This window comes from Hemitrygon akajei, chromosome 11 (genome assembly GCF_048418815.1).
Source record: "Hemitrygon akajei chromosome 11, sHemAka1.3, whole genome shotgun sequence".
Classification (NCBI taxonomy): Eukaryota; Metazoa; Chordata; class Chondrichthyes; order Myliobatiformes; family Dasyatidae; genus Hemitrygon; species Hemitrygon akajei.
The window spans coordinates 24,578,350-24,604,915 of NC_133134.1; the positions used below are offsets into that span (position 1 = coordinate 24,578,350).

The 26,566-nt window shown below is 38.8% G+C and overlaps 2 protein-coding genes across 5 annotated transcripts in view; one reads left to right on the forward strand and one right to left on the reverse strand.

The window, feature by feature from the left end:
* dnah3 (dynein axonemal heavy chain 3) overlaps positions 1 to 9,709 on the forward strand; it is a 155,838-nt gene extending 146,129 nt beyond the window's left edge. The window contains exons 58-60 of the mRNA XM_073060476.1: positions 1,128 to 1,332; positions 1,968 to 2,105; positions 9,181 to 9,709. Of these exons, the coding sequence (XP_072916577.1) occupies positions 1,128 to 1,332; positions 1,968 to 2,105; positions 9,181 to 9,534 (697 nt within the window). The 3' untranslated portion in view covers positions 9,535 to 9,709. The remainder of the gene's footprint in view (positions 1 to 1,127; positions 1,333 to 1,967; positions 2,106 to 9,180) is intronic.
* Positions 1,218 to 26,492, reverse strand: lyrm1 (LYR motif containing 1). Of its 4 annotated transcripts, none has more exons than XM_073060472.1 (6): positions 26,061 to 26,176; positions 17,655 to 17,813; positions 16,092 to 16,152; positions 15,967 to 15,998; positions 14,241 to 14,381; positions 1,218 to 1,353 (listed from the first exon to the last, which is right to left on the reverse strand). In XM_073060472.1, exons 1-5 carry the CDS (start codon positions 26,145 to 26,147, stop codon positions 14,268 to 14,270), a joined length of 453 nt encoding a protein of 150 aa, XP_072916573.1. In that variant the 5' UTR covers positions 26,148 to 26,176; the 3' UTR covers positions 1,218 to 1,353; positions 14,241 to 14,267. The 4 variants fall into 4 exon arrangements, with proteins under 4 accessions (XP_072916573.1, XP_072916572.1, XP_072916574.1 ...); XM_073060471.1 differs by lacking the exon at positions 1,218 to 1,353 and adding an exon at positions 9,649 to 12,500 and having other exon boundaries at positions 26,061 to 26,174; XM_073060473.1 differs by lacking the exons at positions 1,218 to 1,353; positions 26,061 to 26,176 and adding an exon at positions 26,339 to 26,492 and having other exon boundaries at positions 14,057 to 14,381.
* Positions 26,493 to 26,566: the final 74 nt, after the last annotated feature.

Here is a 26,566-nt window from a genome sequence, read left to right on the forward strand (position 1 = left end):
TGGCAGCAGTAAGCCATCTACGATTTTAGTTGCTGGTCTTATTTAAATAGAAATAGACAGAAGTGCCTTCTAGCTGTCAGTGATTTTTCAGCCTCCACTTTGGATCTCAAATATTGACCATCCCTTTGCTTCCACAGATGCTCATTATGTTTTACCATTAGTTTGCCTTTACTCCAGGTTCCAGCATCTTCAGTTTCTTGTGTCTCTTCATAGAGAAAGATTTCTAGAGGGATTACAGATAGTTTGAATGAAAGGGTAATATCTGGTAGTGTATGAAGTATGAAAATGCCATGAAAGTGCCATTTTGGAGCAAAAGGAATGTGATCTAAGTGCTGAGGGATCAAACTATTCTACATGATTTACAAAAGACCAAAATATAGGTGCAACAGCTAATTAGGGCATGAAGGAGACTTATCACGAGTAATATATATTGTGTTTATTGAAGGAAGAAGTTTAGTTGGACGATTTACTAAATATATCTGGAATGGGCAGGTTGTCTTAAAAGAATGAATATGCTGGAGATGATTTAGAAGTAAAGGTCAATGTTTAGAAATAAAGAATCACCCATTTAAGACAGGTGAGGGAATTTTTTTTTCTTTGTGGACTAACAGCTTTTACAGCTCATTTTCAAAGAGTGATAGAAGCAGAGTCTTTCAATATTTGTTAGATAGTGACAGGTTGATTCTAAGTAAGCAAGGAGGGGAAGAAGGAATATTGCAGATTTCAGGTCATAATCATTACCAGCCTTGATCTTAATGAACAAGCTGAATGGCCCATTTGCACTCTGTGTTTGCAAGATGTCAGAGTCATACAGTACTATAGCACAGAAACAGGCCTTTTGGCTCATCTGATCCGTCCCAAACTATTATTGAGCCTAGTCTAGTTGACCATAGCCCTCCACATTCCTTGCATCCATGCTCTTATTGTCTCTTAAATGTTTAAATTCAATCTGCATCCACCACTTCTGCTGGCAGCTTGCTCTACACTTTCAGACTGAGTGAAGAAGCTTCCCTTCAGACTCCTCTTAAATATTTCACCATGATGGCCCATCAATAATGCTAAAAAATACTCAATTCTGCATTAAATACTAGTTTTAATTCAAAAATATCTGACTCTTATACTTCCAGGCTTACCAAAGTTGTACGTAGCAGTCTTATAAATATACGTAAAGCTGTTAAAGGACTTGTGGTAATGTCTTCTGAACTGGAGAATGTGTTTGATAGTATGCTGATAGGCAAAGTTCCAAACATGTGGGCAGCAAAATCCTATCCATCTCTTAAACCACTGGGCAGTTATGTGGTAGATCTTCTTTCAAGATTACAGTTTTTCCAGGTAATTGATATTAATTTGGATCTATAATATACAAATAATATTTATATTGCTTAATATTATTATATTGTACATAAATATATAATATGTAGTATATTGTAGAATATCTTGCATTAATAAAGGGCCTTTCTAGCAGTAATAACTATTCTAATGCTAGCAATGTTAAGAAACATTCTCCTTTAAAACCAATGTCTAATATAGTGTGTCAAGGTTGTTGTCTTAATCATTTTAACCATTGGAAAATAGCAATGCATCTCAATACGATGGTCGTGGTGTGCAATTGAAATTCTTATTTACTCTTACCTATTAATATTTAAAATTCTTGGACTGTAAATAGTGACAGTATCAGTAGAACAGTAGTTATTGCAGAAACCTAAACAAGCATTGTTGAAATATCCTGTGCTAATAAATAACTGTTAGTACTTTAGCTTTGGAGTACACCTATTTTAAAGAAAAAGATGTTTAAACATTTTTCCCCAAAGGAATTTGTTTTCATGCATAATGTGCTGAGCTAGTGAAATGGAAGATGCCAGAATTTGATAGTCATTGTATCTAGAGCAGCAAAACGCTATTTGACATGAAGTAGGGCATTGCTGTAACTGTTGAGTGCTCTCTTTGTTAATATCTTTTGTGTATAGGATTGGATCAATAAAGGGGCTCCCAATGTATTTTGGATATCTGGATTCTACTTTACTCAATCTTTTTTGACTGGTGTCTCTCAAAATTACGCAAGAAAATATACCATACCCATTGACCACATTGGATTTGAATTTGAGGTAAGATATTTAAAGTTAATTATTTGTAATTATTTGTTCCCCGCTTTTATCGTCATATTCTTCTCATCAAGTGTTTTTGTGCATAGGTCTGATAGAGTAATCCATTTCTATTTTGAATCTCCATAGAGTAATAAACATGGAAATAGGCCCTTGGCTTGACTCTTTTCTCCCAATCAAGATGCCATCTCAGCTCTTCTCATTTGCTTTCATTTCACCCATTCCTCTATGGTTTCTATCCACAAAGCTGTTGAAATTGTGTTTTAAACATTATTATTGCACTTAACCACTTCCTCATTCCTTAAACACACTAGTGTGAAGATGTTGCTCTTGGGTTCTCTTTTAAATCTAAAACCTGTCCCCTCTTGTTTTTGCAACACACACAAAATGCTGGTGGAATGCAGCAGGCCAGGCAGCATCTATACGAAGACATTTCGGGCTGAGACCCTTCGTCAGGACTAACTGAAAGAAAAGATAGTAAGAGATTTGAAAGTAGGAGGGGGAGGGGGAAATCCGAAATGATAGCAGAAGACCGGAGGGGGTGGGGTGAAGCTGAGAGCCAGAAAGGCGATTGGCAAAAGGGATACAGAGCTGGAGAAGGGAAAGGATCATGGGACGGGAGGCCAAAGGAGAAAGAAAGGGGAAGGGGAGCACCAGAGGGAGATGGAGAACCTACAGAGTGACTGTGAGAGGGGCAGAGAGAGAAAAAAGGTGGGGGGGAATAAATAAATAAGGGATGGGGTAAGAAGGGGAGGAAGGGTATTAACGGAAGTTAGAGAAATCAATGTTCATGCCGTCAGGTTGCAGGCTACCCAGACGGAATATAAGGTGTTGTTCCTCCAACCTGAGTGTGGCTCCATCATGACAGTAGAGGAGGCCATGGATAGACATATCAGAATTGGAATGGGACGTGGAATTAAAATGTGTGGCCACTGGGAGATCCTGCTTTCTCTGGCGGACAGAGCGTAGGTGTTCAGCGAAACGGTCTCCCAGTCTGCATCAGGTCTCATCAATATATAAAAGGATGCACAGGGAGCACTGTGCACAATATATCACACCAGCCGACTCACAGTCATATCTGATCAAGATATGCTGGTAATTTTTGATAACCTTCTTCATTATCTACAATATCATCTCCAAACTTCCCAACTGTGCTTTATACATTTTCATCCAAACTGTTTATATAAATGACCAATGATAATGAGTTCAGCATTGATCCCTGTGGCACACTATTAGTCAGAGGCCTCCAGTCCATAAAAACAATCTTCCACCATCATTGTTTACTTCCTACCATCAAGCCAATTGGTTATTTCTCCCTGGAGCCCATGAAACTTAATTTTCCTGAATAAACTACCACGCTGGACCTTTAACAATTTGATACTGATAACATTCACTGAGCTGCTCTCATCAATCCTCTTCATTAGTGCTTTTAAAGGCAGTTGAAAACATTTAACTAATCAAAAATAACTGATTTCTACAGAACAGCAACACATTGTGTTTGATATTAGGCCTGTAATCTGGCTTAAGTGAGGGTTTAGTGTTACACTGAAAATAAAAGAAACTGCAGATGCTAGAAATACAAATGTTTGTACATAGCCAGTCAGGCTGCATCAATGGAAAGATAAATAGAATTAACATTTTCAACTAAAGATGACAAATGAGGCTCGTAAAACTGCGAATGTGGGGAGGATTGAATTGAATTAATGTTATTTCTTACATACATGGAGTAAAATTTTTTTTGTTATGCCCCATCTAAATGTGCCATGTGTAATCATAGTAATTTATAATAAATGGAACAGTCAATGAAATATAGAGTACACTCAAATCAGCGTGAGTTCATCAGTCTGATGGCCTAGTGGAAGAAGCTGTCCTGGAGCTTGTTGGTCCTGGCTTTTATGCTGCAGTACCATTTCCCGGATGGTAGCAGCTGGAATAGATTGTGGTTGGGATGACTTGGGTCCCCAATGATCCTTTTTACACACCTGTCTTTATAAATGTCCTGAATCATGGGAAGTTCACAACTACAGATGCACTGGGCTTTCTGCACCTCTCTGAAGAATGCTGCGATTGAGGGAGGTACAGTTCCCATACCAGGCAGTAAGGCAGCCAGTTAAGATGCTCTCAATTGTGTCCCTGTAGAAAGTTCTTAGATTTGGGGGCCCATACCAAACTTCCTCAACCATCTGAGGTGAAAGAGGCGCTGTTGTGCCTTTTTCACCACACAGCTGGTGAGTACAGACCACGTGAGGTCCTTGGTGATGTGGTGATGAGGAATTTGAAGCTGTTTACCCTCTCAACCGCAGACCCACTATTGGGAAGTGAGAAGTACGTGGGCAAAGTACTGGAGAGTTTAACATTGGTAGCTGAGCGAAGGGCGCTGAGTAGGCTACGGTCAATTATGGATAACTCTGAACATCCTCTACATAGCACCATCCAGAGACAGAGAAGCAGTTTCAGCGACAGGTTACTATCGATACAATGCTCCTCAGACAGGATGAAGAGGTCAATACTCCCCTATGCCATTAGGCTTTACAATTCTACCGCCAGGACTTAAGAACTTTTTAAAAGCTATTATTAATGCTTTATGAGATAGTGATTTAGATGCATATCATATTTTTTACTGAGTTAAGTATTGAATGTAATTAGTTTTGCTACAACAAGTGTATGGGACATTGGAAAAAAGTTGAATTTCCCCATGGGGATGAATAAAGTATCTATCTATCTATCTATCTATTACTTGGTTTATGTTTAATATTGATTTAACCTAAACATTGTTTTAAATAAATTTCGTAACTATGTACTATTCTCATTATTAGAACCATAGAACATTACAGCACAGAAACAGGCCCTTCAGCCCTTTTTGGCTGTGCTGAACCATTTTTCTGCCTAGTCCCACTGACCTGCACCTAGACCATATCCCTCCATACCCCTCTCATCCATGTACCTGTCCAAGTTTTTCTTAAATGTTAAAAGTGAGCCTGCATTTACCATTTCATCTGGCAGCTCATTCCACACTCCCACCACTGTCTGTGTGAAGAAGCCCTCCCCTCAATGTTCCCTTTAAACTTCTCCCCCTTTACCCTTAACCCATGTCCTCTGGTTTTTTTTTTCTCCCCTAGCCCCAGTGGAAAAAGCCTGCTTGCATTCACTCGGTCTATACCCATCATAATTTTAAATACCTCTATCAAATCTCCCCTCATTCTTCTATGCTCCAGGGAATAAAGTCCTAACCCATTCAACCTTTCTCTGTAACTCAGTTTCTCAAGTCTCGGCAACATCCTTGTAAACCTTCTCTGCACTCTTTCAACCTTATTAATATCCTTCCTGTAATTAGGTGACCAAAACTGCACACAATACTCCAAATTTGGCCTCACCAATGTCTTATACAACCTCACCATAACATTCCAACTCTTATACTCAATACTTTGATTTATAAAGGCCAATGTACCAAAAGCTCTCTTTACGACCCTATCTACCTGTGATGCCACTTTTAGGGAATTATGTATCTGTATTCCTAGATCGCTCTGTTCTACTGCACTCCTCAGTGTCCTACCATTTACCTTGTATGTTCTACCTTGGTTTGTCCTTCCAAAGTGCAATACCTCACACTTGTCTGCATTAAACTCCATCTGCCATTTTTCAGCCCATTTTTCTAGCTGATCCAAATCCCTCTGCAAGCTTTGAAAACCTTCCTCACTGTCCACTACACCTCCAATCTTTGTATCATCAGCAAATTTGCTGGTCCAATTTAGCACATTATCATCCAGATCATTGATATAAATGACAAATAACAATGGACCCAGCACTGATCCCTGTGGCACACCACTAGTCACAAGCCTCCACTCAGAGAAGCAATCCTCCACTTCCACTCTCTGGCTTCTCCCATTGAGCCAATGTCTAACCCAATTTACTACCTCACCATGTATACCTAGCAACTGAATCTTCCCAACTAACCTCCCATGCGGGACCTTGTCGAAGGCCTTATGTTGTCCATGTAGACAACATCCACTGCCTTCCCTTCATCCACTTTCCTGGTAACCTCCTTGAAAAACTCTAATAGATTAGTTAAACATGACCTACCATGCACAAAGCTATGCTGACTCTCCCTAACAAGTCCCTGTCTATCCAAATACTTGTAGATCCTATCTCTTAGTACTCCTTCCAATAATTTACCTACTACTGATGTCAAACTTACTGACCTATAATTTCCCGGATTACTTTTAGAGCCTTTTTGAAACAACAGAACAACATGAGCTATCCTCCAATCCTCTGGCACCTCACCCGTAAATACTGACATTTTAAATATATCTGCCAGGACCCCTGCAATTTCAACACTAGTCTCCTTCAAGGTCCGAGGGAATACCCTGTCAGGTCCTGGGGATTTATCTACTCTGATTTGCCTCAAGACAGCAAGCAACTCCTCTTCTTCAATCTGTATAGGTTCCATGACCTCACAACCTGTTTGCCTTTATTTCCATAGACTCCATGCCAGTTTCCTTAGTAAATACAGATGCAAACAAGCCATTTAAGATCTCCCCCATTTCTCTTGGTTCCATACATAGCAGACCACTCTGATCTTCAAGAGGACCAATTTTATCCCTTACTATCCTTTTGCTCTTAATATACCTGTAGAAGCTCTTAGGATTATCCTTCATCTTGACTGCCAAAGCAACCTCATGTCTTCCTTTTTGCCCTCCTGATTTCTTAAGTTTTTTTTTGCACTTTTTATATTCCTCAAGCACCTTATTTGCTCCCTGTGGCCTATACATGTTATACATCTCTCTCTTCTTCTTTATCAGGGTTCCAATATCCATCGAGAACCAAGGGTCCTTATTTTTGTTCACTTTGCCTTTAATCCTGACAGGAACATACAAACTCTGTGCTCTCAAAATTTCTCCTTTGAAGGCCTCCCACTTACCAATCACATCCTTGCCAGAGAACAACCCGTCCCAATCTACATTTTTTAGATCCTTTCTCATTTCTTCAAATTTGGCCTTTTTCCAGTTTAGAACCTCAACCCGAGGACCAGATCTACCTTTATCCATGATCAAGTTGAAACTGATGGTGTTACGATAACTGGAACCAAAGTGTTCCCCTACACCCACTTCCGTCACCTGTCCTAACTTGTTTCCTAATAGGAGATCTAATATTGCATCCTCTCTATATATTGATTTAGAAAAATTTACTGAATATATTTTACAAACTCAAACCCATCTAGACCTTTAACAGTATGGGAGTCCCAATCAATATGTGGAAAATTAAAATCCCTTACTATCACAACTTTGTTTCCTGCAGTTGTCTGCTATCTCCCTGTAGATTTGCTCCTCCAGTTCTCGCTGACTATTAGGTGGTCTATAATACAACCCTATTAATGTGATCATACCTTTCCTGTTTCTCAGCTCCACCCATATGGCCTTGGTAGACAAGCCCTCTAAGCTGTCCTGCCTGAGCACTGCTGTAACATTTTCCCTAAATAGCAATGCCACCCCCCCACCCTTCATCCCTCTGCCTCTATCATGTCTGAAACATTAAGCTGCCAGTCCTGCCCCTCCTATAATCAGGTTTTACTAATGGCTACAATGTCATAATTACATGTGTCAATCCATGCCCTCAGCTCGTTTGCATTCCCTACAATATCCCTTGCATTGAAATAGGCACACCTCATATTATTACTACCACACACAAACCTTCTATTTGTGACTTTGTATGAACTTTTAGTATAATTTATTTTCACCCCTGCTCCACGATCTGCTCTGTCACTCTTGTTCCCATCCCCCTGCAAATCTAGTTTAAAGCCTCCCCAATAGTACTAACAAACCTCCCTGCATGGATATTGGTCCCCCTGTAGTTCAGGTGTAACCCGTCTCTCTTGTACAGTTCCCACCCCAGAAGAGGTCCCAATGATCCTGAAATCTGAAACCCTGCCCCCTACACCAGTTCCTCAGCCACGTGTTCATCTGCCATTCTATTCTTACCCTCACTGGCACGTGGCACCACCCTCGAGGTCCTGCTTTCTAACTTCCTACCAAGCTCTTTGTACTCACTCTGCAGGACCTCCTCACTCTTTTTTCCTGCGTCATTGGTACCAATGTGTACCATGACATCTGGCTGATCACCCTCCCACTTCAGAATGCTGTGCACACGATCAGAGACATCCCTGACCCTGGCACCCGGGAGGCAACAAACCATCTGGGAGTCTCTGTCACGACCACAGAACCTCCTCTCTGTACCTCTAACTATCATCCCCTATCACTACTGCTCTCCTCTTCTTCACCCCCCCCCCCCCCCACCCCGCACTGCAGAACCAGACTCAGTGCTAGAGATCCGGCTGCCGCAGCTTGTCCCAGGTAAGACATTCCCCCCCTCCAACAGTATCCAAGTTGGTATACTTGTTGAGGGGAATGGCCATAGGGGAGCCCTGCTCTACCTGCCCTTTCCCCTTCCTGTAACGCAATTACCTGTGTGCTGCTCCTTTGGCGTGACTGCCTCCCTGTAGCTACTATCTATAAACTCCTCATTCTCCTGAATGATCCGGAGGTCATCCAGCTCCTGCTCCAGTTCCCTAACACGGTTTGTTACAGACAGACATACTTTATTGATCCCGAGGGAAATTGGGTGTTTGTTAGGAGCTGCAGCTGGATGCACTTCCTGCAGGTGTTGTCGTCAGGGACACTGGAGGTCTCCCTGACTTCCCACATCCTGCAAGAGGAGCATTCCAGCATCCTGTCTGGCATTCTCTCTACTCTAAACAAAAACAAAACAAAACTTACCGGAACCTACCCTCGCCTCTACCTGTTCATGCCGAAGCCTGTTGAGCAAAAGCCGTCCCCCTCTGCTCCCTCTCACTCCGCTGCCCGCTGTATACGGTGGTTGCCTCTTTAAACCATTGGCACTCTACATCACACGCCTGCACAGTGTAGCCTGTTTTCCCTGAGAAGTGTAAAAAAAAGGCCTCTCGCCGAGATTCCTTACTCCTTCACTCTCAGCCTCTTGCTCCGATTTTAAAAAGTATTATGCAAGTATTTTCTTCGAACCTAGACAAAACATTTAACCAAATGTTGTTTGCTATGTTTTCTAGGTAATGAAAGAAGAAACTAATTTGGACCAGAAACCAAATCATGGAGCGTATATTAAGGGATTATTTTTGGAAGGTGCTCACTGGGATAGGGAAAAGATGGTTATTGGAGAGTCACGTCCCAAAATTTTGTTTGATATTATGCCTATTATATGGCTTAAGCCAGGAATCAGTGCTACATTTCTGCATGAAAATATCTATTACTGTCCTGTTTATAAAACCAGTGCTCGGAGAGGTACATTATCGACGACAGGCCATTCAACAAATTACGTTCTTTCAATAGAACTTCCCTCAGATCGACCAGAACGACACTGGATAAATCGTGGTGTGGCAGCACTTTGTCAACTGGATGACTAAACTTGTCAATTCTTAAATCTCCAAAAACATGACTGATTATATCTACTCTTTTGAAGCAACAAATAATTACACATCAAAAAACACTTGTGCACACACCATTTATGAAGCAGAGTCTGTCAGTAATAAACATTTAATATTTTGTGAACAAAAAAATAAAAAGGAATAACTCAAAACACACCAGCTGTTGCTAATTTTAAACATTTTGCTCAAACTGGACATACAATTTCTTCACAAAATAGACACACATCTTGCAGGTGATGACTAATCAATTATTTTCCATTGTCTGGCCTCTTGTGCAAAGGAAATGAGTATTTTAATGCATGCACAGAGTATGTTAGGATGATAAATGAATGTTTTCAATTTGTGGCTATCTGTAATTTAAGAATTATTTCAGCATCTATCACTAGCATAAATCACTAGCAAGTATTTGTGTTCCTGATCCTTCTGCGACACTACCTCCCCACCCCCATTCAACAAGCTCAGAAGAGTGTTATGATTATATTACTCTGGGTCCAGACTCAAAGAATTTGTTTAGAATAGGGAAAATATAGACTTAAAAGTATATATAGCCAGGCTGGAAGACAATAATAATATGTACCAGCCTTTTTATCTATCCCATCCATATTTTTACTTAAGCAGAACATTTTTCAAAGTTGAAATTTTGCCAGTCACATTAATTTACCCACTCTAATTGACACCTAGAAAGAACAACAGTTTGGCCACAAAAGATATACTAATCTTAGAAATGTAGCAAGGCATATCGTGTTGTACTGTTCAGGAGAGTAGTGACAGTGCAAATGCATTTTTGGATCAGTCAACAGCAAATCAGACACATATTACAAAGATAAAAGGTACCGCCAATGAGTTGCAATACGCCTGTTACAATGTCGCAATGCTACACTTTACCTGCGTGCGTCAATGAAGATGACAAAGATCTCTGACTCGAAGCACTCTAATGCATAAAACACTCATAGCAATCATCTTTGATCAATGATAGGTTAGGTTCTAAAATCAAAATATTCTGAAAGTGATGATTGAGAATTTATTTGTTCATTTAGTTCAATGGTTATTAAAGTGGGTGATATCACCCCATGGGGGTTGTAGGAATCTCTAAGGAGAGCAATAAAGATAAAGGAGGTGGTGGTGGGGGGGGGGGGTGCTTAGCAACACAGTGGGCTGCTGAGGGAATACAGACTTAAGAAATGAATTGCTTATAAGCATTTTATCCTCAGTGCCTCATAATTAATTACAATGATCACATAATCACCTCCTCTCTTGCTAACCTACCGTTCTCTTAAAAATTTGCTCAAAGTGCGTTATATTTAGTTGTTGAAAAGCCATGTGTCATTTCTGTATTTGGCATACAAGAAACCTGGACTGAAGAAATTGTTTTATTTCCAGGTCCAGCCCACATATTATTGCTGTTCACTACTATAGTAGTGTTAGCTAGTACAATTCCCATATTCTAATCATGCAGTGATGCAATTCCTGTGAATTAGAGTATGACTTTCAAAGGGGTAAAGTTAAGAATTTGCCCTTCGGATGGTCTTAACTGCATTTCTCTAGCCCAAGGCCCAACCGAGATCTTCTTGTACCTTCAGGCAGACTCAGATTTTGCCTGAACTATGTTTAAATCAAAACTTTCCCCTTTTGATTGCAGTGCTTGGGGTTGGTCTTAAACAATAGGCAACTGAGTATGGTCGTTAATACATTATGAAAATGACAGAAGTAGACAAAATGAAAAAGTGTAAGAATTTGGTGTGGAGTATCTGAAACATGGATTTATACCAGCACCAAGCCATCAACAGCAGCCAATGTGTCTGTTGTGTGAAAAAGTAACCCCCCCAAATGAGGCAATGAAACCATCCAGACTCCTTGAACATTTGAAGAAAATACACTCTAATAAAGCAAACAAGAATGTGGCATACTTTCAGTCACTTAGTGAAAACTTCCAGAAACAAAAACAACTTCAAAACATGTTTGCCAGCATTTCACAACAAAACAGTGGTGGCCTGCATGTTTCATAATACATTTTATTGTTATGTCTGGAAACCTCATACAATTGGAGAAGAACTGATTCTGTCAGCAGTAAGGGAGGTTCTGAGCATGGGTTTGCACAAGTCATCAGACCAAATACTTAAAGCTTTTCTGCTCAGTGAGAACTCTGAATAGATGAAATGTCTGAGAATGTGGAAGACACATTATGCAACATATTTAGGATAACAGAATTTGTTTTGCAGTTGGAGCAGTTAATTTTGCCAGGAAATGAATCTTTGCTTCATGGTTATGTTCTTTTAATAAAAGATGAAAACATAGTTCAAGAATTGTTATTTGCAAGGGGACTAGAAACAAATATGAAGGGGGAGTCAATATTTTGGGTTTTTCAGCAATTTTTCAAAGAGAAGGACATTCCACTCAGCAACATTCTTGCTTGTGCAACAGATGGTGCACATTCAATGACAGTTGCCACCATGGAGTTACTACTTTCTTGAAAAAAGCTGTATTATTTACCATAGACTTTGTAATTTACAGACAATATCTTATTGCAAACAAAACCTAAGTAATCAACTACACAAATCATTATATACTGTTATTGCACCAGTCAATAAAATCAAGTCCAATGCTCTCAATTCCCAACTATTTCATGAGCTTTGAATTGAGAATGATGAACAGTTGAATGTTTGCTGTTGTACACAGAAGTCTCTCAAACACTTGAAATACTTTTATGCACTTTTTGAAATTGTGATAAAATTCTCTGAAGATTTGAATGCTTCACTTAGTAATCAACTCAAGAATGTTAGGAATGACATTGCTTATTTGTCCAAATTATTCACAAAGTTTAACGAAATCAATCTACAATTGCAATGAAATGTGAATCTTATCAAAGTCAAATCAGTTGTCTCCCCATTTCTGTCCATTTAAGTGCAACATTGGCCATCACATCCTTTTCCAATTTCTGATCCTCTCTGTGTTGGAAGAGAAAGAATGAATAGCAGATAATGATCTTCAAGTATACTGAAACCAACCTGGGTGACTGCTATAAAGACATGTCAGACAGATTTCAGGATCTTTCTCAAACCAAATTCCAGATTGGGTAATAAATTTATTCCTGAACACTTGTAATAATGAATTAACAGGTGGGATGGTGGAAGAACTGATCTCATTCCAAAATGACTTAACTGAGGCCAAGATTTAAAAAAAAAAATCATATCAATACTTTAGATTGCAAAAAAATAAAAATCGCTGAATGCCATCCTGCACTGTGGGAAAAGGTCAAGATGTTCTTTATTGCCTTTCAACATTATATTTAGTGGAGTAGTTTCAGTGCAGTTGCCCAACTTCTAAAAAAGTAATGAAACAGACTTCAAATTACTGAACGTGGGGATCTGAGATTCCTGAATGACATTCACCCTGAAGTTGTAAAGCTAATATCACTGCGACAAGCCCATCCATATCATTGAAAGGTGACAAAGCAATGAAGTAAATAGTTGAACGACTAACGCACACCCTGAAATTGTTTTTACTGTAATCAAAAGAAATAATTTTATTTCTAGCTTTAAATAGATTTGAATAATTTTTGCAATTATTTTTCACTGCTTTGAATTTGCAGTTCCCATTTTCTTTCACTGTGCATTGTAAATCAAATTTATTTATTTTTATGTAATGGCCGTAAAGGGAGAGGGAGCCACTGTGGATATGGTCTGGGAACCAAGGGGCAGTAACCCAAAAAGGTTTGGGAACCACTGATTTAGTTCAATATCAAAATGCAAAATGCTACACTTTACAAAGAAATTTATCACAAGTAGTCATAAAACAACCAGTTTCAGCAAATTTTACTGAATTGCTCCATAGGCAAAAAATAAGGTTACAATGTCAGAGATTTCAAATCAAACCAAATTCTGTATTTCAATAATGAAATAAGCCAATCATTTGAATTTTCTGCAGCATTACAACTTACAACACTTCGTCTGACCATTTTCATAACCATCCACCTTCCACAATCTATACTGTGTAAAATTAGGACAGAAGTGCATGGGAACATCATCACTTCTAATTCCTTGTCCAAGGAATTATGATACCTTCAGCTTAAGCACATAGCCATTGTTAGATTGTAGTTGAATCAAAGCCATGCAACTCTCAACAAAAGGAATTGTGGGAGCAGCATGGGGCTCATTAAGATGGAAGTTCAGCATCACTCTTTCAATCATGATTTGAGGAAATAAATGCTCACATCTCAAAGATACTTAGGGACCCAAAGGAAGAAACAAACTACGTTGTAGACAAATAAGATTGTAATGCTGGAATCTGGAGCAACAATTTGCAGAGGAGCTCAACCCTCTAAGTTCCTCCAGGAAACCATACATTGTAGTGTTGTCTGCACTTTAAAGTTTTATTTCCCCAAGCAATCTGGCATATTTATGAAGTTGATCTATGAGTGAAGCGTAACACAGATTTTCTCACTCCATTTATCAGAATAACCTCAAATGAAGATTAGAAGTCCATAATGAAGCACCAGAGAATGTTGTTCTATTTTTCAAAATGTATTTGCATTGAGAATATTGGTCAATATACCAAATGACAAAGTTAAAAAGATTCTGCTCTGAGGTAATTGCACAGGCTACTTGCGAATTAAACTAAGATTGCTACAGCCTATAGATTTACCCAATAAAATTAAAATATATATAATGAAGTAATAAACCATTTACATGATATAAAATGTTGACTTGTTACTGTTACATCTCATCATGTGACTGTAGATACACTGGTTTGGCAAGTTTCCTCAGCCTCTCTTGCATTCTAAACTTGCGTCCTTTTTTATCAGCAAGTCCCATTGGGGGTAAATGTATCTGTAAATAAATGTAACTAGGTTAAATCCAAATCAGGGTGAAACTACACTTAGTTATTCCAATTCATAAATAATACCTTTACAAAATGTCATTTTCACTGATACACTATGCAAGAATGAACATTTTGAAATTGAAGGGCAAATTCGGTGCTCTTCCATAGAATCTCGATCAGTTTAGAACTGACATTAATATTAAAGCCCAATCTCAGGTAATGTTTTCTCAATTCCTAATATTAAAAATTTTAAATTGGTGAACAAAAGTGCACCCCAACTGCAATTTTTTTCTAAATATATTTAAAATTTTTCACATTACACTCTGATTAGCCTAAATAGAAAGAGTTGGCTGCAGAATTCTTGACCCAAATTCCTACAATGTGAGCAGTCCCTTTGTATGAAAAACAGAAAATGTAAAGTCACTCGCAATTACTACAACTTTAAAAGACTCGGGGGGGGGGGGGGTGTTAATGGCAATATTCTTTCCCCTCTATATTGGTAGTTTGCAGAAACAGGTATATGCAACTTCTTTTAATGTGGGATCGCTATTGCACATCAGCTACCATGTAGTCCTGACAAAGCATGGTCTTTAATTCAATGGCAAGGTGGTCTAAGACCATGGAGAATCAGGTGTATTGACTGATGAGTCATTTAGATATAGATAAATGTAAACAGACATCCAGGCACACTAACAGCACTTAGACATTGTCAAAGAGCATATTAATGCCCACAGTCTTTGCTGGACTTGAAACTCTCCTAATCCTCCCTCCTCGGTCACCCTCCCTTCCTGTAATCTCATTTTCTTAATCTCCTTAAATAAACCTTTAGGATGACTGACACATGAATTATTCACATTTCATTCTCACTGGGAATGTTGCTATCTCCATAAACAAATCATTACCAGTCAAGTAACCTATATTTGGAGTTCTAGCCTTAGTTGCAACATACGTTCAAGCTTAAGTCTAAACTCCTAAAAATCTTCAAAAGCAGCATTGCTTGTAGAGTCATTTCATAAATGCTTGACTCAAATCTCACCAGATGTGCAAGATGAATCATACCAAGAATTTCTAGTCATGAAAGATTACTAGAAATAGTTTCATTACCTGTCAATCAATGCAAGATCAATTATAGTATTGAAGATAAGTTTCTAGACCCAATTTACACTATGAAACATGATCAGAATTTCAGCAATATGAAACATTCTTTATTAAATTATTTTAAATCAAATGCTTGTGTGGATTACATATTGATTTACAAATAATTTCAATTTACACAGCAACTTTAAGGCAGCATAGCAGTATTGTTAAACAAATACCAAGAATTATGTGTTACATAATAACACATGACTAAAAGGGAACACAGAAAATATAGCACAGCGATTCAAAATGAGAATTCCAGAAACTAGAGCCTTGACAAGTGAAGGCACAGCTTCCAAGATGGTCATGCAATTAAATTTGGGTACGTAGCTAGAGTCAATGGAGCAGATATTTACAAAAGGCTAAAACCCCAACTCAGCATATTTACTTCAACACATTGACTTATTTATCAAACCTATTTCAGGATACAGATGTAATGTAAAGATGATAACTTACAGGTCGTGGATAAGGAATTCTATAATGCAGTCCTGTGAAAGGAATCAAAGATCAATGTTAGACGGCACATTATCCTAAGAATTTACTATTCAAATATTAAATAACTTTTACATTATTTTCCTTACCCATCTCTATCCTTGTGTGGCATTCCATTATGCAGCTTTTAATTGCTTCTGCATCTGTTAACTGCAAAAGCATTTTATTAATAGGTAATGAGAAATGATAAAGAAGTTATGCTTCCATAAATCTACACATTTTAAACCTTAATGATAAACTCAGTTTTGGATTAGGAAAATTTTTGACCATAACTTGTACGGAAGACAATTTGAATAATCTTTGATTTGTAAGTAACTTTGGTTTAAACATTACAAGTCCTTATGCAAAAATTCAAAACTGGATACTTAGTTACAAGTGAATCTGTATCCACATTCAAGACATTACATCAAATCATTAAAAGTAATCTAATACTATCTTAATTTAAATAGAAACATTCCAATCAAAGGTGGGGTGTATTATTTTCAACTTCCTTCTAAACAGCTCTGCAGCTTTTTATGTGTTGTTTATGATCTTAAAGGCTAACTTTGTAAACTTGGTTTGTTCTTCAAAGATTATGCTCCAGTGGCACCCTATGCAATGTTTTTTTTTCTATATTACAGCTGTTACATGAATGCAAATTAGAAAATATTAAAAACAGTTGGACATTTCAAATCTTTACCATCATCACTGACATTATAGCTTATATTAGACAGGCTATCATCCTACTCCTGCTAAACTTACTGGATTGGGGCAGTCAGTCCACATGTGCTGCTACGTTCCTGGCACCAACATAGCAGGCTCACGGACTCACTAATCCTAACCCACGCCCCTTTCTTTGGGAATGTGGGAGGAACCACACACGGTCATGGGGAGAACGTACAAACTCCTTACACACAGCAGCAGGAATTGAACCTCACATGGTGATTGCTGGCTTTGTAACGGATTGCTTTAACTGCTATACTGCCGTGCCGCTCTATCTCAGGGGAATTGGAAGACTGTGGTCAGTGTCTCTACAACTTTTCCTCTCACTTTTCTTAATTGAGAATACACTTCATTCATACTTGTTGAGCTTTGACCTTTGGTGACTAATATTTAGTAACTATTTTTATCCTTTCCAACACGATTATTTCACTTTTACATTGACAACATGTGAAGACATATGCAATCTACTTAATTAGTATCTCAGTTTTAGTCAGATAATGCTCCGAGGTAAAACTTTAAAATGTCTCACTGACAATGTACCAAGTAATTTTTGCCAACAGTTGCCATATCGAGGTAGTATTCAACCTTAACTTGATGCATTTTACAAGTAACACTCAGGAAATACACAACATTCTTGAGCCACAGTTTGGGAACCATTTTAAGATTTAGTATTTAAAACATGATTTACCTTGACCCAGATTAATAGATTACAGATAAAAGTCACACTTTATGCTAATGATTAATTAAGTGATTACTTTTGGGGTCTGTGGCTAAATAAAGATTTTCAAACATTAGAAGTAGAATAAAATTGATAAATATTTTTTCCTCTCATCCACTCCCGACCATCAAAAAAGCACTAACAGCAATGCACCCTATTCAAATACACCTAGGTAACAGACATTCCCCCTAAAATAATTAAATATGTAACAAATTAAACCATTGTAACTTACATTTCTATTTTTTCTAAATAACGTTTTGGCCTCGGTAATGATGTATTGTTTCTCTTTCAGAGTGTCATCTGATAAACCTGATAGCGCCTGCCATGTTCTTGCTATTCTGAAGATTCTTCGATAGAGACTAAGCACTTCACTTCTGGTTGCTGCTGTCATCTGTTCAAATGAAAAAAATCTATAATCATTATTTAGAAGATTATGCTGCTGCATTATCTGAAGTGGAACAAGGAATCGCGCAGTAATTGTTGAGAGGAAGGATATGCATGCTTTGGGATCATGTAGCAATGGTCCTTGAATCACTCTTGGTGTCAAAATAAGGCCGACTAATTAAAATATGTAAAATTCTGATAGACCTTACCTTGCCAGCTACTAGTCTAAATCTAATGAAAGTTTCAGAAGAAAGTAGGTCAGTTAGGATAAGATGCAGAAATTTCATTTATACAAAGGTTTATAAATTTTCAGAGTTTTCTAAACCAGAGGTATAGATGTTCAGTTGCTAAGAATATAAAAGATGGGAACTAAAGATATTAGACTTAAGGAACGATGAAATGTGAGAGTTGCAGAAGAAAAAGTTGAGATCACCTGCAGTTTGAATAGTGGGTACACTTGAAGGATTGCTGTTACTTCTTTAACATACAGCATAAAAACTAGCAGAGAGCAGATGTACCAAATGACCTGCTTGTAGGCAAATCAATTACAATACAAACAACATTCCAAGGGAATTAAACAAGTATTTCTCACTTTCTGCACATGGCTTTGGGGAGGCAGTAAAATGTTTAAAAAGTTAATATACATATGAAATAATTTCCAAATGTCATTACAAGAGAATTTAAAAGACAACATTCAAATTTCAAAAAATATTCTTAATTAGTTACCTCATTAAAAGAATATGTATAGCCTTTTGATAATTACAAAAGGGAAGCACTCCTGGAAACCATTTTGTTAAGTGAAATTTTAGAACTTGAAAAGGCAAGGCAAAATGTATTTTGGTAATGTATTTCAAGAGTCTTTGATCTACAAAGACTATATTTTCATATGCCAGGAGAGTTGGCATTATTACCAAAATACCCATAATTTATTTTGCACAATCCTTTAATATATGAAGCTTAGCGCAATTAATTATTTTCATCAGTAATGGAATGTGCATATTGCTTTTCTACAGGATTCATAGCTTCCCAATCTCCAACTCTATTTGTAGGCCGTGATTTCTAGAAATGGTAACACCCATGTCACATTTCACCGCACAGAAGCACAACTACACCTGTACAACTAACTGCCAAAATTGCTTCCATTAAAATGTAAGCTCTCTTGCCATTGATTCTATTGCTTCCATGGCTTTGATTATCCTAAGTTTTTCTGCTTCGGGTTATCAATCACTATAATCTCCAATTCCAACTTGGCATACAAAATACTGCTCATCCATTATTTCCATCCTTACAGATAATCATCCCAAGCAACCCACACTACCTCCAAAACTCTATGACACACCTTCGCAATGATGAAAACCAGTCACTTTGATTCCCCTTCACTTCTTCATAACATGCCTTAATGACTACTGCCTGGTAGCTCCGACTCCACCATCCTGAAGTGCTTTGAGAGGCTGGTCACTGCACACAAAGTCTAGCCTCCCAGACAAATTCAACCCACTGCAAATCACCTACCACCTCCCTGGCCCCACCATTATCTCTGGAACATCTGAATAGCAAAGGCATCTATGTCAGACTACTGTTTATTGACTACAGCTGCCTTCAAGACTACAATTCCAAGCAAACTCATCTTTAAACTCAGAAACTCAGGACTCAAAATCTCCCTTTGCAGTTGTATCTTTGATGTCCTGACTAACAAACCACAATCAGTAATCTCCACAGTGGTGCCCCACAAGGCTATGTCCTAAGCCCCTTACTTTACTCACTAAACACTCAAAACTGTGTGGCCAGGGTCTGCTCTAATTCCTTCTGTAAGTGTACAGATGATACCAGTTTAGTGAGTCATATCTCAAATAGTGAGTTGGAGTACAGCAAGGGAATAGAGTGTGTAGTGGCATGGTGACATGCGAACAACGCTTCTCGCAATGGCAGCAAAACAAGAGAGCCGATCATTAGTTTCAGTAAGGGGCTAGTACACATGATCCTATGGTGCTGAGGTCAAGTGAGTTGACAGATTCAAGTTCCAAAGTGTGAACAGCACCAATAGCCTGCCCAGGTCCAACCATTTAGCCCCATGGCCAAGAAAGTTCACCCACACATCCACTTCCAAAGGAGACAAAAGAAATCTGGCATGTCCTCTCTGAGTCTCAACAATTAAGATAAAATGCTAATAAGTTTGGTGAGCAATCTAACTTTTATCCAAATGGACTGAATTATTTAATTGAATTGACTTTATTTCTTACATCCTTCACATACACAAGGAGTAAAAATCTTTACATTATGTCTCTGTCTAAATGTGCAATCATAGTAATTTATAATAAATAGAACAGTCAATGTAACATAGAAATACACTCTGATCAGCATGAGTTAATTAGTCTGATGACCTGGTGGAAGAAGCTGTCCCGGAGCCTTTTCCTGGCTTTTAAGCTGCAGTACCGCTTCCCAGATGGTAGCAGCTGGAATAGATTGTGGTTGGGGTGACTCGGGTCCCCAGAGATCCTTTGGGCCCTTTTCTCACACCTGTCTTTGTAAATGTCCTGAGTCATGGGAAGTTCACAACTACAGACGTGCTGGGCTGTCCGCACCACTCTCTGCAGAGTCCTGCGATTAAGAGAGGTACAGTTTCCGTACCAGGCAGTAAGGCAGCCAGTCAGGATGCTCTCAATTGTGTCTCTGTAGAAAGTTCTTAGGATTTGGAGGCCTATACCAAACTTCCTCAACCATCTGAGGTGAAGGAGATGCTGTTGTGCCCTTTTCACCACATAGCTGGTGTGTACAGACCACGTGAGGTCCTCAGTGATTTGGATGCCAAGGAACTTGAAGCTGTTTACCCTCTCAAACCCAGATCCATTGATGTAGGTAGGGATTAGCCCGTCTCCATTCCTGCTGTAGCCCACAAACAGCTCCTTTGTTTTTGCGACATTGAGGAAGAGGTTGTTTTCTTGACACCACTGTGTCAGAGAGATGACTTCTTCCCTGCAGGCCACCTTATTATTGTTTGAGATTAGCCCAATCAATGTAGTGTCGTTGGCATATTTAATTAGCAGGTTAGAGCTGTGGGTGGCGACACAGTCATGGGTATACAGGGAGTAAAGGAGGAGCTTAGTACACAGCCCTGAGGGGCTCCAGTGTTGAGAGTCAGAAGGTTGGAGGTGAGGCAGCCCACTCTTACCATCTGCTGGCAATCTGACAGGAAGTCCAGGATCCAGCCTCACAAGGCAGGGTCAAGGCTGGGGTCTCTGAGCTTCCTGTCGAGTCTAGATGGAATTATGGTGTTGAATGCTCAACTGTAGTCCAAGGACAGCATTCTCACATAAGCATCTTTCTTCTCCAGATGTGTAAGGATGGTATGTAGAGCAGTGGCTATTGCGTCACCTGTCACTTGGTTGTGTCAGTAGGCAAATTGTAAGGGGTCCAGTCTGGGTGGTAGCAAGCTGCAGGTGTAGTCCTTGACCAGCCTCTCAAAGTATTTGATGTGAGTGTAACATTCAGGCATGTTACCTTGGTCTTTTTTTGGTACAGAGACAATGGTGGATACTTTGAAACAGGAGGGCACTCTACACTGGTAATTAAGACTCAGTCACTGTTTCAAAGAAAAAAAATTGCTGGATTCTGCCACAACACTCCAGTATTTCCACATCCTAGAAAATTTTCCTAGTGCTCACAGAAACTCCAAAGTAAATGGAATCACTTCTCTTGACAATCTAGTAATCATATAAAGTAGATGACTCCATAGAACAATGTTATGACAAATCTGTAATGCAATTAATTGCATTCATATATTAAATAAAATTGTATACAAAAAGATGTAAATATCTAATTTGATCAAGTGCTAATTATGTAAATATAATTGCTAATTACTTGCTGCAAATATGTTCACCCACATCTCTCTGCAGCTTGGCGTTCTGCAACCTCTCACCATTTAGATTATATGATTTTATTTTTCCTGCCATAGTAGGCAATTTTACATTATACTTCACTTGTCTGACTTTTGCCCAATTAACCTCTCTGCATTCTTCTGTAGCCTACATGTTGTATAGCCTCTTTACAATTCACTACCCATTTGCTTCATCAGCAAATTTAGCAACTATACCATTGATTGTGACAAAGTTCTTGTGGGCTTGACAAGATTGATACAGGAATTATGTTTCCCTGTCAATGATATCTAGAACAAAGCATTCTAGTTTAAAAATAAAGAATTGACCATTCAGAACAGAGTAATGACTCACAGGGTAATGAATCTTTGTAATCCCAACCCAAGAGAGCTGTGGAGACTCAGTTGCTGAGTCCATCAGTATTGAGATTGATAGATTTTTGGATATCAAGAGAATGTAGAGATATAGGATTAATGCAGAGATATTGAGGTAAAAGATCAGCTATGATCTTACTGAATGGAAAGAAAAAAATAGGCAAAAGGCCAAATTGTCTACAACATGTACTTCTAAAGTTGTACATCCTTATAAAGTAAAACTATTTTAAAAATAGAACATTGAGTAGAAGGACTTATTTCAAAAATACATAAAATAAGCACAGAAGTGAACATTACTGTTTTGCTTATATCTGAGGAATTATGCTGATCTGTTTATCATAGTGACTATTTGACAAGAAATATCGGGATATGGGATGATCAATTAAGAGTGATCAATTATTACAATAATTAATATGAACACAGAATAGTACAGCACATTACAGGCCTTTCGGCCCACAAGGTGATGTGTTTTCCCCTCATCCTTTTTATTATATTTCTGTTATCTAATTGGGAATGCTTTGTAGAAATGTAGGTCTCTCTATTACCTAGGCACTGAATCTTGAGATTTATTAATCTGGTTCCAACTTCTTCCATTAACAAATCAGCCTCTAACACTTAAGAAACAAAAAATTGAGATGAGTAAATAAAGGAACGTTTTAATAAGACCACAAGACAAAGGAGCAGAGTCAGACTATTTGGCCCATCGAGTACGTTCAGCCATTCAATCATGACTGATTTATTATCCCTCCAAATCCCATCTGCCTACATTCTTCTCATAACCTTTGATGTTCATGAATCTCTTGACCTCCACTTTAAATACATCCAGTGACTTGGCCTTCACTGCCATCTGTGGCAATAAAGTCTACAGATTCAACACTCACTGGCTAAAGAAATTCCTCATCTCTGTTCTAAAGGGACACCCTTGAATTCAGAGGGTGTGCCCTCTGGTCTTAGACCTCCCACTAAAGGAAACATCTTCTCCATATTCACTTTATCTACCTTGCACTATTTGATAGGTTTCAATGAGATCTCTTGGATTCTTCTAAAATCCAGAGAGTACAGGCCCAGAGCCATCAAATGTTCCTCATAAACTAACCCTTTTATTCCCAGGATCATTCTCATGAACCTCCTCTATACCCTCTCCAATACCAACACCTTTTTTTGTTTTTTAAAAAAAGGGGCCCAAAATTGTTCACAATTTTCCAAGTATGGTCTGGCCAATGCCTTATAAAGCCTCAGCATTACATCATTGCTTATTTACTCTAGTCCTGTTGAAATTAATGTTAACTTTGCATTTGCCTTCCTTACCACCAACTTGACCTGCAAGTTAACCCTTAGGTCCCCTTGCACCTATGAAATTTGACCTTTATTCCTTATAGCAAAGTGCATGACCAAAGACTTCTCTACACTGTTTCACCTAATGTCACTTCTTTGTCCATTCCCCAAATTTGTCCAAGTCCTTCTGCAGATTCCCTGCTTCCTCAACATTTTCTGCCCCTTCATTTATCTTCATATCCTGTGCAAACTTGACCACAAAGCCATCAATTCCAACATCCAAACCATTGAAAGACAATGTGAAAAAAGTGGTGCCAATACCAACTCCTGAGTAACAATACTTGCAATGCTTTTATCAAGTTTATAATGCTTTTATAACAAAGACCTTGAAGCAAAATGAAGAGGAAAAGTGTTTTGGGAGTGAAATGTTGAAGGCAGTGATATAAAGAGGGATAAATGGAGAATATCACTTTTTGACTCTTGGTCCAATCCTGCAGCAGTGCAGAAATTAGTTGAAATTGTCAAACTAGAAGTTGCAAGATATCAGCAGAGGAGAGATAACCATTTTAAAAGTCAGCTATCATTGGAAATGGGATAACCAGTTTTGTGTGATGGGAGTAAAGAAATAGCTCAGTTTTAGGAAAGAACTGATGAAATGGGCAACATCAAGTAGAAAAAGCTAGAGATTGGGTTTGAGAGTGGAACAGGAAAAAAATACAGGTGGTGGGAAGACACTTGCTGATTTAGCTTGCTAGGCAAAGGGAAAAAAAAACAATAAATGAACCTTGCCTTGATGATTAATACACACATCATGTTTTTATGTTTTTTCTTTAAATATTTGAGCATGGATGGATACAACCAGGGTTTTAAGGAAGAAATCTGATGCCAAACACATTATTCATTCTATCATTACTAACAAGAAAGAGAATCAACACTAGTTCAGCAAGAAGTGCATTAGAGAATATCTCCAGGCATAACTAAAAACAAGCTTTCAACTGGGTGAAGCTATGGCAAAGGACAAGCTGCAAAAGCAACCTCAAGCAGAGCCAAGCCATCTCCACGGCCAATGGATCAAATCAGCTGTTCGGAAACAACCAGCTGTAAATGAAGGACAATGAAAGCTATTGCTTATCACTTATACAACTGTTATTTTTCTGATCTGAATCACTAGTATTTGTCAGTCATCCAATGATGCAGCAGAAGCAATGAACCAACTAAGTCATTAGTTCTGGAGGAGCAGAATATAATTGTTAATGGAAGAACAGGATTATATGTAATGTATATTGGGGAAAAAGGTTTGCTAATTTCCAGTATCCACAGACAACCTTTAAGTCAGCAATATTCCTCTTTGTGTGAATGTAGATACAAGATCACAAGAGGCTGCAGAGGGCTATAGATTCAGCCAAGTCCATCAAGGGCACACGCTTCCTCACTATCAAGACATCTTCAAAAAGCGATGCCTAAAGAAAGCAACACCCATCAAAGGCCCTCACCACTCAGGAATGCCCTTTTCTCATTACTACTATCAGCGCGGGAAGGGGGTTGGAGTGGGAAAAAGACCGACACACAGTGTTTAAGGAACATCATCTTCCCCTGTCATCAGATTTCAGAACAGTCCATTCTTCTTTTGCATTATTTATTTTAATTGTAACTTATAGTATTTTTCGTCTTGCATAATATTGCTACTACAAAACAACAAATTTCACAACATGTCAGTTATAATCATCCTGATTCAACCCACACATCCTTGTGGTGCAAACAAACTATAACACCTGGAGAATATCACAGTCACAGGGAGAACCTGCAGCCTCCACAAAGGCAGGGCATGAAGGATCAAATCTGTTTTGTTGGACCACAGGCAGTGGCTGTTTGCTGTGCCTTTCTGTGAATCATCTTGAAACATTTTATAATGCCGAGAGAAAAGGCGAATGAGCTGTGGCATACATAGACTGGCCAGAAACATTTCAGTACATTAGCATAAATTGTCATTAACAGGCTTTGTAGATGTAATCACGGCAAAAAAAAACCTGCCTGTAAAATAAACCAAATTACTCCATACTGTACACATATGTTATTGAATACATAAATCTGGATACTCGTGTGAACCGCTGTAGACTTCAAACAGAAATTACACCCAGGAGGCAGAGATTTAAGATATGGTTGTTAGAAGGAGGATCTACAATATTTCTTGGAAGGTAGTGAGAATCCGGAACTTAGTTGCTGAACTGCACAGAAGGCAGCATTTAAAAGTATCTGGATGAACACACAGCATCCCATAAACTACATGGTTACATAAAGAGGTTAAAGAGTGATTTAGATATAACCACTTTGATATTGAAGTGGCCTGGTTCAGCTCTGTATTCTACTGTTCTCTTTGCTTCACCCTTCCGCCACCGTTAACCTTTAAATTCACAAAGTTTTTTATGTTGAGGAAAACGTGCAAGCTCTCTCATACGGTGACTGAATACCCACTATTGCACTTTGGCCATATCCCCCAGAGCCCGAACTCAAATGTTATCGTCACATAAGTAAAGAAACACGCATTTTAAGCTGAGATTTGTTTCCCGAGATAACCGTATACAATCATACGAAATTCATTGGGCGTGATTATGCAATTTCCCCGCAGTAGCTTGTAACGTTCCGCCTAATCAATACCAGGAAATAATAATAATCTCCAGTGACTCAGAGCAGAGACCTTCCCCTTTAACGAGCATTTATCAAAACGTTCCTGACCTTTAAGAATATGCCTCCAACAGAGGCGTACTTGATTATTTTAACAAAGCCATCAAATCTTAGGAGACACTGCCCGTTTAACTGCATTTCGAAGTAAAGGTAGAGTATCAGGTCCTTTTGAAAACCGACATTTGCAGATGATTTCTTGGGCCAGTGACCTCCCAAATAATCCTGTTTTATTTGCCAAGGAGCCTGACGTGTCAAAGGAGGTTGTGGGGAAAGATATTCAGCATGAGGAACCCACGTTTAAGAAGCGAAGGATCCGGAGCGACACCCACCTGCCCAGAGCGCTGCTCCACACCCAGGCAGAGGGGGCGAACAGCGCATGCGTTGCCGCCCAGCAACCGGGTCAGCTCGAGCGCCGCTCCCGTGCGCACTCAACCTCCACGCTCCGTTTAGCGCCGAAAATGAAGGACCGCGTACGGCGGCGGTTACGAGCTCGGGTACGCGCACGTCCGTTATGTACGCTGAAAAACAAGGTGTCTGTTTTCACTTTCCTTTCCCCA